Raw genomic sequence first — 12,070 nt, forward strand, 5'->3', positions numbered from 1 at the left:
TCTGGGCGGCTAACAACAATATAAACAGCACAATATCAAACGATTAAAAAAAATAAAATGAAACATACATTCAACAAATATAATCAGCATGCTAGATGTTATTTGTGTGAAGGATTGCAGGAGATCAGAGTTCTAGTAAGCTACTGTGAAATGAAATGTCACTTAATTTTCAGCCTGCCATGAGATATGTCATTTAAAAAGATTACCCATATTTTACCTGCTTCCTGACTCATTTCATACCAAGAGCCTAGATTTTGGCATATATTTTCCCCCTTTAAAACAATCTTTCTTATTGCAACTTCCTGAAACTCAAGGCAGCTAACAACTGCTGTTAAATCAAACCCATTGTTGCTCTCTTATGTAATCTTAAGGGCACGTGCCACTGTCATTTTCCTGACCCTAAGCAGCTCTAGGTCTAGGCAATGTTTAGATGAGGTAGCATAAATAGAGCCATTTATGCTACCTTGGTTTTCATGTCTGAAGAAAGATGGGATGTAATTGTAACAAACCAACAAACCTATGGAATCAGTCAGAAAAAAATAGAACAATAATCCAGCAAAAACTGAAAACAAAACATGCAGGCACATACCTATTGTTCTGTCAAGCATGATTAATGACCAAGTACAAAAACACAGGACTTAAGCAAAACAAAACAAAAATCTAAACCACAACCAAAGAAAAGACAAAAAAAGAGTAAAGGACAAATAAAACAGTTTTGCCTTGCAATTTCTTGTAAAGGAAAGCAAGAAAATAAACCAAAATTACAAACTTCACTTGGAAGCTATGTTGATACCATGCTCAGATATAGCGGCTATTAGATATCATAATGATGGTATTGTAATTCAATGTCCTTTGGTGTTAAGTTGTTAATAAAAGGGGAGAAATCAGAATGTAATAATACCTCTTATGTTCCCTATCATATTTTTCTGATATGGTTCAAGCTGGTTTTTTTGTGTGTTGTTCACAGTTCTTCTGTGCCAACTGTTTTATATTTACATAGCTGTTAACTCTCTTAATTTCAGGATCCTCCAGCAGTATAGAAAATCAAATGGATGTATCATAGATTCATAGAATCATGAAACTGGAACAGGCCTACAAGGCCATCAAGTCCAACCCCCTGCTTGATGTAGGAATACAAATCAAAGGATGTCTGTCATGTGGTTGTCTAAGTTTCTTTTGAATGCCTCCGGTGTTGGAGCACTCCCCACCTCTCAAGGTAATTGATTCCATTGCCATACTGCTCTAACTGTTAGGAAGTGTTTCCTGATATTCAACCTAAATATGGCTTCTTGTAACTTGAGCCCATTGTTGTGTGTCCTGCACACGATCAAAAACAGAAGTCTATCATAAACTGGCACAACCCTGCTTCTCTGAATGACATATTCTCTGTGCTATAACATATTTAACCTTTATTTAAAGACCACAGCCTTTTATGCCTCTGTTTATTTCACCAACAAGTCACAAATGCATTCACATGGGAAGCCTTTTTTTCGAACTTCTTAGGAACTATAATGAACTCTGATCTTAATGTCTTTTAAGAAGTCTGGGAAGTATTAATGTGACAGTCTATAAAATGATGCATGTACTTTAGAAAAGTTGCATGCAATGCATAAGCATTGCCATATGCCTAAGAGAATTAAGCCCCAGAATTGTTTTTGGTTTTTTTTACTGTAATGAGCAATTATGTTCAGTGCTCTTCCGGATAACTGAAGAAATTGCATTGACCATTTGATTCAATTTCAGTTCTAAAGTTATCTCAGGTTAGCTTTGCTTAGTTCACAGAAGATCTTATATCAGGAAGCCTGAAGCATGAGCTCTTAGAGAGGATGCCAACACCTGATAGGGTCCTAGAAGGGTCACAGGAAGATCCACAAAGAGTCATTCATATCCAAACGAGTAAAAGATGTAGAGTCAAATTGTATGCACACTGATTCAGAAGTTCCACCAAATTCAATAAGGCATATTGGTATGGATCAATAGTATGATAAAGGGTGCCATTTATGGAGGGCTATGGAAAGAAGCTGTTTGACCTGTATTTCAGATTTCAGGATTGTTTCACCTTGAATCACCTGTCTAGTACTGCACAGATTAACAGTTAGAATGAACAACAAAATCGGATATATGTATCAGATACGTAAATAAAGTCACAAATCATCTTGCCTCAATTTTTTAAAAGTACTGGTTTCTTCTATATTTGATAACATGGCTGAAGTATATGCTAAAGATGATTGTAACAGCAAATTCCCCCAAACTGTGCTGATTTTCATGAATTTCACTTATTATATGTGCACAAACAGGTCTCTGGGTCTTGCCAAATTTTGGGTCTTCCCTGTATGATATATAAACTGTTGTCCTTCACCAGGATTATGACTGAATGTCTGAATGAATTACCAGCAGAACTGAGTTTTTGGGTTTTATGGATTTTATATTTTCAAAAATGGAAAATCAAACTTGTTTGCCTTCCTTGTTCCCAGCATGCCTAGGAGTTATTCCAGATGAAACCTAAAACCATCGCATCACCTGACACAGCCTCATTTGCATGTCTTTAGTCCCTTCCTCCCTTATTCCCTCTCAGGAGGGCACTATGCAGACAGCATGACTTCAATATTGCGGCAGTTCTCCCCTCCCAGCAGCGCCTGCTTTTTGTGACATCTTGAAGGACAAAGGCCTCAGGAGATCACTAGAGCTTGTAAGATTTTCATGCCTTTCTGGCCTTTTAAAAGTGTTAGCCCTGATAAGCATCTGCTTGTTTGACTAGAATTTGATATCAGGTTTTTGGTAAATACCAGAGGGGAGTGGCGTTCTTGGCTTCCAAAGCAAAAAGCAAGAATATTGAACTGCATCCAAGCATCTCCTTGGTATGGTACAGAAGACTGAACAGTTATAGCCCCTCATCATTCACCCCGAAATATAAAAGAATGAACGGATTAGAAATCATTGCGTCACCTTTTCTTCCCACTGCTTCAGTTCACACCAAGAGGATGTGGAAGGATGTTGTCATGGCAACTGCATTTCCCTCCTAGTTGAAGCAGGCTAAAGAAGATGAGGGGGGAGGGGTTGCTATAGCAACCTTTTTCAGTCCAGACACCAGCAGTAATCAAAAAGAAAGTCTGAAGGGATATATTACATTGCTATCCAGGCATCAGTAGAACATCTTGACTGGAAGATTGAGTACACCCAGGTTTGGGCACATCTACTTGGTAAAAACACAGTGAAAACTGCTTTTGGCAGAGTCATGTTGCAACTTTGTCTGGTGTTTTGATCTTGGAGACAACATCTATCAATGAAAAGGACATGAAAAGGTCTCTAGCTTCTCCTAATTAAAATATGCTCTTTTGTTTTCATGTCTGTTAGCAGCCAGCATCCCTCAATCTACTGCTGCATTGTTTGTTGCATTTTGTTTTTTGTTTACTTGAAAAATGTACAGTGGTGCCCCGTATAGCGAGGTTAATCCATTCCGGATTAACCAACGCTATACGGAATCATCGCTAAACGGGTAGGGGAAATGTACTTTGTTACTTACCCGTTCAGCAAGGATTCCAGGTGCCGGCAGCCATTTTCGCGCCTTCGCTAAGCGAGGGCAGGGCGCGAAAACGGCTGCCAGCAGCCATTTCCGGGCTTCCGGCAGCCATTTTGGAACCACCGATCAGCTGTTCGGCGGCTCCAAAATGGCCGCCGCAATACCCGATCTTCGCAATGCGGGTTTTCCCCATTGCGAAGATCGGGTATGTTTCCGTATAGCGACCCCGAAAAAGGGATCGCTATACGGAAACATCGCTATACGGTGCACTCGTTAAGCGAGGCACCACTGTATTTCACTACTTGATCACCGCCAGTCAAATATCCTATGGTGAACATAATGACATCACAGACCAGCATAGGTTTGTCTGCATCAGAGAAGACAAATGAAACTGTATCACCCGATGTGTTTTTTTCCTAATAAAGAGAAAATGTCAATGTTTTGTGTGTTTGGTTTTTTTGGGGGGGGAGAAAACTGCCTTTGATAATTTTTATGCAATGTTCAAAATAGGTCTTATTCATTTTTGTTTAAATCCAGGTATCATGTACGTGAATGCACAGCTTTGAAATTCATTTTAAACAATCTTTTGCATAGCTTTCTACTCTTCTCTGTTGCCTTCCTGGATGAAACCAGCTGTCCAGGAAACCAGACAGCTACTGCCTCCAGACCCGATCTGTGCAGCCTTTTTCCTGCCTCCAATTATTTTCTCACATGTTGTTGTTGAAAACTGAAACTGTAAAACCAGGTGATCTGTATGGACCTTTCCCTAGATAGAATTAGGATGCAATTGTTTAAAAATGCAAAGTAAAAATGAGATAGAAACTGTGTGCAAGAACCAGTTGAATTAAAATCTAAGGTGGCTATTAGCAGTCTCGTGCAAAAGAATGGCCAATAACCAACATTTATCTGGATGACTCATTCAGATATTTCATAAGTAGCTTTTTGAAATCAGGTGCTTGCTTCCTCCTAGAAATACTTTCCACAAGTTTCTTAACAGATAGTAAAGGTAAAGGTAAAGGTTCCCCTTGACAGTTTTTGTCCAGTCGTGTTCGACTCTAGGGGGCGGTGCTCATCCCCGTTTCCAAGCCAAAGAGCCAGCGTTTTGTCTGGAGACAATCTTCTGTGGTCACATGGCCACTGCGACTTAGACACGGAACGCTGTTACCTTCCCACCGAAGTGGTCCCTATTTATCTACTTGCATTTGAATGCTTTCGAACCGCTAGGTTGGCGGGAGCTGGGACAAGCGACGGGAGCTCACTCCATCGCGTGGATTCAATCTTACGACTGCTTGGTCTTCTGACCCTGCAGCACAGGCTTCTGCGGTTTAGCCCACAGCGCCACCACATCCCAATTCTTAACAGATGGACTTGGCCTGAATTTATCAAAATTCATGGAGTTTATCAAAGCCTAACTCTTCAGACATAAATTCTTCAACTGCTGGACAGCTCAGTGGTTTAGGTCTCTGGCTGCGAAGCCAAATGTTGGGAGTTCGATTCCCTATTGTGCCTCCTTGACAGGGGCTGGACTTGATGAGCCACAGGGTCCCTTCCAGTTCTGCAATTCTACGGTTGTTGTTCTTGTTGTTGAAGACTTTAATGGAGCTGCACCCAGTATGATTTAGAGACAACAGCTAATTTACATATATGCACATTCCTCATCTGTGCATGTAATGGCTCTGAAAGGTATTGCCTTTCAAGAGATAAGTAAGGTCAGAGTAACCTATGATGACTCTTTTATGCATGCAAACCTTGCAGATAACTGTCGCCCAAATGATGGAAATTGGCTGTGGGAATACATTTGGATCTGAAGAGAGACAGATCTCCTGTCCTCACATTACAGGTGTTTCGCTACTCAGCACCATGAAAAGATTAATGTTATAACCAATACCTTCTATTGCGAATGGTAATTTTACATATATTGAAAACTGTAACTCAGTGCCCACACATTGCATTATTTATTTATTTGCTTATTTATCTATTTGCCTCACACCTTTACTCTGTCCTCCTCCCCCCTTTTAAAAAGCATCCTTTAAGACTCTGCAAACTTGTTTTGTTGCAAAGGAACAACACAGCTGATCCCACCCAGCCAGCCAGAAATAGCTGCTTTCTCATTCTGCAGCATCAGAGACCTCTGAATGCAATGTGACAGCAGAGGTACCTTGTCTGTGTCACTTGATCAACCCACCTGATGAGGAGCATTTCTTAAGTGCTCGGCAGTAGCCGGACTGTGCAGAAAACTGAAAAAGAAGATCTTGAAAATAACCATACTTTAGAAACAATGCTAGGTCATCTGAACTTTGTTTCTGCAAGAAACAGAGCACAGAAAAGTGACTGAACTACAACTCCTGATCACTCCACTAGCTGTACTGGCTGGATAATTACGGAACTGTAGTCCAAAATAAAACTTTTCAGGCTCTGCAACAAATTGATTGTGTCTTTCAAACTACTCCTCCCACAGTTGCCACTGCTCAGGACGAATATGGATTTTGTTTTCTATTTTTGATGCAAACTTGCAAAAGCACGGGGGGGGGGTGTTTAAACAAAAAACTTGAATGTGGAAGAAACTGAAATGCTTGTCCGTGCTCAGAGTTTTGAGCAAACTAACTCAGAGACCTCTGAGTTTTAATCCCTATGCTTTCAAGGTCATCCCTATGCATTAAGGCCGAGACCTTCACTTTCTGAAAGCCTCGCCATCTTTGCCACCTATATGACAGTCAGAAAGAATACAGTCCTCTCTCTATATATAAAAGGAATTTGTATATGTTAAATTTGGCTGGTCCAAATGGGGAAGCATTTCATTTCATTTCATTTCCATTCTCTCCCACTCCCTCTTTTTTTTTAAAAAAAAAGAATTTATCACTATCGACACATCCAAGATAGAAAGAACTATAGGAAGATTTAAGAAATGTGAATGGGAAAGAAAGTGAAACTGAAAGATTTCCTCATCTGCTTTCAGAAAATTGTCCCAGGTGTTGAGTAGATGGGCCTCTGTCTCTCTTGCTACTCTGTCAGGGTAGCAAGAGAGACCTGTAAGTGAAAGTAGTACAAGCAGATAAATTTTAGAGAAGATGATTTTTGAAAGTAATACATTCAAGGGATACAGCTAAAGTATAGTGTGTATTTTGATGCCCACATTATGATCTTCATCTAGAGTCCTTTGAATTAAGCTGCTGCGTGTGTCTAACTGTGCATACAGCTGCACATGACCAGTTATGTAGCTAATGAACAGAAATAATAATAATAATAATAATAATAATAATAATAATAATAATAATAATAATAATAATAATAATAATAATAATAATAATAATAATAATAATAATAATAATAATAATAATAATCAGGCTTTGAAGATTTTTAAAATGCACTGATTTTAAAAAATAGTTATTTTGGTTCTTATCTGTTATGTAAGAATTCAAATGTATTCTTGATTTGCATCAGGGTGTTGCACAATTTAAAATTATGGATGCATATTAAATATAGGTAAAATTAAAAACAAATTCAAATATTAAGATACTTAGACCATAATTTTAATGAATTATTTCTATAAGATTCCTTTCTTTAAAAGTAGGAGGAAGTCTAGTTCTGTATAGAACGGGAAAAATTCAAATGAATCAATTATTCTTTCCTACAGCTAGCACAAATTAGGCCTTGCTAAGATAGAGAGAGCTAATTAAGCAAGTAAAAAATAACTAATTAAGAGAGAAAGTCAGATCTAATTAAGTTTTCATTCCAGCTTCCCTGTAATGGTATTGTGCACTGGGATAATTCTGTACCAAATGTTGACTGCTTTCCCAGTTATAGGAAATAATGCTCTTTTTTTAACTTCAGCTCCCAGAAGACCACAGCAAATGTAGCAGTGATCATGCTGCCTGTGGGATTCTAGGAGCTGTAGTCTAGAAAACCACATTCTTCCCCCTCTCTGTGCATCTGTCCCCCAGATGTTGTTAGATTCCAATTCTTACCAGGGATCATGTGCCAGACCTAAGATATTGTAAAGTAAATAGACCATCAACATCTGAAGGGCCACAGGTTCTCCACCATTGTTAAATATATTTATCTTGGAGTAATATAATCAGCCACAGTAAGATTTATTTCCAAGTATTCCATGCATTGGGTCGAGCTGTTAGCATTTTTTTTCTTTAGAGAAGCCAGCACACATTTATATGACAAGATAATTTACATAAGGAAGATGTGCTGGTTAAACCTACTAAATATGATACAGGAACTTTAGTGACTTCAAAAGCCCTTTGAAAGTCAGGATAAATGGAAATAACACCTTATGTGGAATTATCTTTTCCATAGCTCACTTAGGCCATTTGCTTCAGAGGAGTGATAAGATTTCAGCTAATGTCTGCTAACAATGCAAGAATTTGCAAACCAAGTCACATGATAAAAGCAGAGAGATGTTCCTCTCTGTCTGTGCCCCTGCCACATTGGGATTCCTTTAGTTTAAACTGGCATTTCAGCTCTTATGTCTCTTATCTGAGCTGTGATGTCGTTGTTCATATGTTTATCAATGGGATCCAATTGCCAGATGAAAAGATTTGAAGCAGGAGGCTTAAAACCAGTGCTTGGAAAGGTGACAAGTCCCAGAAACTGCAGAACTTGAGAGATGTAGTTCTAAAAAGTAACTTTTCCAAGCTCTGTCCAAAAATGTATATTAGAATCTGATAGGAACCAATAAAAATTAAGACAACCGCACATTTTCTGAAGCCTGAAGTCTCTAGTAGAGATGGGGGTATTTGTCTTTGTATATGATTATGAATATCCCTGCGCAGCTGGACTTAATGATGGTCCAGCCTCAGGGCTGGACCAATCACTCATGCATCCGGCAGTGGTGGTGGCCTTGCTCATCCTTCCAATCACTCCCGGAGCACCACCCTCTTCCCGCTCAGCTGGCCACTCCAGGCAAGGGAAGAGAGGACCAGTCTCCATGCACTCCCATCTCTAGTATGTAGCCTATATCCTTAGGTTTTGGTGGTGGCCAAGAATAGATTTGCACAATTAAAACTAGTACACCAGCTGAAGAGGGCCACAGTGACACATGCCTTAGTTACATCCCAGCTAGATTACTGTAACACACTCTACATGAGGCTGCCTTTGGAAAGTGCTCAGAAACGGTGGGTCCAAAATGCTGCAGCCAAATTGTTACCCGGCGCTGTTTACAGAAATCACATTGCTCCCCCCACCATTACAGCAGCTCCACTGGCTGCCAGTCTGTTTCCAGCTGCAATTCAAAGTGCTGGTTTTAACCTATAGAGCCTTAAACAGCTTTTGGTTCAAGCTATCTCAAAGACCATATGTCCCTCTATGGGCCTGTCTGGGTGTTAAGATCACCAGAGGAGGCCTTTCTCTCTTTTCCACCATGCTTACAGGTGCACTTGGAGGGGACATGGGAGAGGACCTTCTCTGCCACATCTCCCAGGTTCTGACCCCATTGCTGATGTCTTTCCACAAGCAGACAAAGACCTTTCTCTTCAAGAATGCATTTCTTTCATGACACACTGCCTGGCAGAAGTTTTAAAATGATATGGCTTGCATTTTATTTCTTCTAAATCCATTTAGTAACACGCTTAAAATAATGTTATAAATTTAATATTTGAATAATTTGCTGTTTTCAGCGTTAATATTTTTTAATGTTGTAAGCCACCTTGAGTCCTTTCTTTGGAGAAAGGTGGAGTAAAAATGAATGAATGAATGAATGAATGAATGAATGAATGAATGAATGAATGAATGAATGAATACATACATACATACATACATACATACATACATACATACATACATACATTACATACATTACATACATTACATACATACATACATTTCGTTGTATGGGTATACTGTGTATATACTTACAATGACAATAAATTATTATTATTATCATCATACATACATACATACATACATACATACATACATACATACATACATACATACATACATACATACATACATACATACATACATACATACATACAATAGTCCAAATGTTTGGAAATCTCTTTAGTGCAATATTTTGTGTTGAGGATCTTATCAAGCACCATCGGTCTGTTCCCCTTCAGAGTTTTATGGGTTGAATCAAGTCTGCAGACTACTAGTTAAACATTCTCAGAATCTGGAAATATTATTCTTGTGGACTACAACTGCCAGAAAACTCAAGCCAGCATGGCCATTTTCCAAAATTCTGATCATTAATGTAAATGGCTGGATTCTGCTGAAGGGCAGAAAATATCAGTGAGCTTTTTATGTATATTTCAGGTGTAAAAATATCAGCAGCTCCAAACTTCTTATTCAGAAATTCATCTCTGGAGCACAATTAATGAGTAAATTGAACAGAATATTATCTGGGCATGCACAGAGAAACAGAAAACAAGGAGTGCACCTTTAGATATATGAAAGAAGAGATGGAAAAATGGTTGCAGACTGAGAGCAAAGGTGCTTCACTTACCTCAAACACTTTTGTTAAATTGTCGAAGAGGACTTGACCAGCGCTAACTTTATGCTTGACTCCTCTAACTGTACCATTTTTGCTGAGGATATTGACTCTTTTTATGCCAAATCCCCTCTCTTTGGCGGCTCTCATGAAAATGAACATGTCATCACTCTCATTTTCATTTTCGTCACATTCAGATCCTAGGTTCCCATTATGTTGTCCGTCAGATTCACTCAGGCGGCTGTTTGGGTCTGTTTCGGTGCTGCTAGTGCATTCAGAATCCAGGGAATCGGATATTTCTCCATCCGCATACACCTCCTTTAGCACTCTCCCACTATGAGAAGATGCAATCCTAAATCGGACTTTCCTTGGAGGCCTCTCGCCCTCGCCCTTGGTGTCACTCTTAAACATTGTCCCATTCGTTGACAGAAGCTGCTTACATCGTCCTAGTTTAGGTTGTCATCGCATTAGCCAGTTTCTCACACTTAAAACAATATCAAAGTTGTTTTCCAGTAGCACTGTTCATATGAGGCCAACATCTAAAGGAAAGAGGAGTCCCTAGAAGTCACAGTGCTGTTCAGTAATCAATAATGAATGCCTGTGTGTGCTATGGTTACCATTAAACTAAACCTGTAAAATGAGTGCATCAGTTAAATATTCATGACCCATTGTGTACTTTCTTTTCAGTGGCAGGAGCAGAAAGGGTGAAAGATGCCTCATTTAAAAAGAAGAAGCAGCAGCAGCACACCTGAAGTGATATTTGAGACATATATATCTATTTGTAGGTGGGTAATCACGAACTGGAAGAAATTAAGACAGCGCACAACATTTTCCTTCACTCCATATTTCTAGAGAAATGTCAGTGAGTCCCTCGTGTACTTAGTGGAACTATTTGAAAATTGATGTCCTCAGATGACATGTTCTGGAGCAATCTTAGACCAAGTCACCCATTACACCTTCCAGATAGAGTCTTTGTGAATGTGCTCAGATAACAGCTTGTTATCTGCACTACGCTAGTGCACCACAAACTGCAGCAGTTCGTTTCTTAAACCCAATTCAAAATTGGTACTATATCCTCACTGAGCAGGTGCCAGGTCTCAATGTACCACATGAGGTCTCAGAGAATTTCTATGCTTTCCAGGTTTCCAGGAAAGGAAACAAATCTCAGAGCGAGGGTTAGGGTTAGGGTTAGGGTTAGGGTTAGGGTGACTTTAACGTTGGGCACATATAGCCACCCATTCCTAGACAGTGCTGGGAGGCATCAGTTCAATCTGATGGTATGAATACATGTGTTTGCACAACACTGGCACATCAAAAGGCTAGGAGTGAGAACAAGGATCTGGGGCAAGTACTGGTAGATACATGCAGTTGGGCCTATTATGCCATTTTGGAGCAAGAAAAGGAGCAGTGAGTCATTGTGACAAACAGGCCTTCATGGGTCCTGAGAGAGAGGAAATTTCCTCTTCCACAAACCCCAGCAGCAGCATAAAGAAAAAAGAAAGAAAAGAAAAAAGTGTGGCTTATACACTGTTCCATAGTGCTTGAAGAAGCCTCTGGGTGGTTTACAATTTAATTATGCAGGCTACACACTGCCTCCCTAGCAAGCTGGGTACTCAGTTTACTGACTTCAGTAGGATGGAAGGCTGAATTTTCCTGAAGCTGGTTACCTGGGATTGAACCCAGGTTACCAGCAGAGTTTTGGCTATTTAACCACTGAGCTAGGAGGCTTCATATCAATTAATGTAAAATAGAAAGAGCTTACTTAGTACTATCTAACAGACATCAGCATAAGTAGGCATGGGGAGGAATATAAAAACAAATTGGGATATTCAACGAATATCCCTGATTCGTCAAATATGTGTTGCTTCGTATTTGTGCGGTTCAGAAACCCCAATGAATATGAAGCAATGAATATAACCCTTTTATACTTGTCCCTTTGTTCCCTATCTGCTTATGCCCCATGGATCAGCTCCTCGGGGGCATAGGCAGAGAGGGATTTTCCCTCCAGGTGGCTTGCTAAAGCCTACCCAAAAGGAATCTTACCTCGAGGGCTTGGGGGTGGCTTGCTTCCCCTTCTCTCCTCTTCCTATGCCACGTGGGCATAGGAAGAG

At 39.7% G+C, this 12,070-nt stretch overlaps 1 protein-coding gene and 1 long non-coding RNA gene across 2 annotated transcripts in view; one reads left to right on the plus strand and one right to left on the minus strand.

Moving 5' to 3' along the window:
* The window catches only part of LOC144589617 (uncharacterized), a 12,990-nt gene extending 9,572 nt beyond the window's left edge, over window positions 1-3,418 (plus strand). Inside the window, exons 2-3 of the long non-coding RNA XR_013545848.1 lie at window positions 1,023-1,216; window positions 2,475-3,418. This is a non-coding gene — a long non-coding RNA (uncharacterized LOC144589617). The remainder of the gene's footprint in view (window positions 1-1,022; window positions 1,217-2,474) is intronic.
* Window positions 1-11,771, minus strand: part of GRXCR1 (glutaredoxin and cysteine rich domain containing 1) — a 53,298-nt gene extending 41,527 nt beyond the window's left edge. The window contains exons 1-2 of the mRNA XM_020786279.3: window positions 9,975-11,771; window positions 218-220 (exon numbers count right to left, since the gene is read on the minus strand). Of these exons, the coding sequence (XP_020641938.3) occupies window positions 218-220; window positions 9,975-10,370 (399 nt within the window). The 5' untranslated portion in view covers window positions 10,371-11,771. The remainder of the gene's footprint in view (window positions 1-217; window positions 221-9,974) is intronic.
* Window positions 11,772-12,070: the final 299 nt, after the last annotated feature.

This window comes from Pogona vitticeps, chromosome 5 (assembly GCF_051106095.1).
Source record: "Pogona vitticeps strain Pit_001003342236 chromosome 5, PviZW2.1, whole genome shotgun sequence".
NCBI lineage: Eukaryota > Metazoa > Chordata > Lepidosauria > Squamata > Agamidae > Pogona > Pogona vitticeps.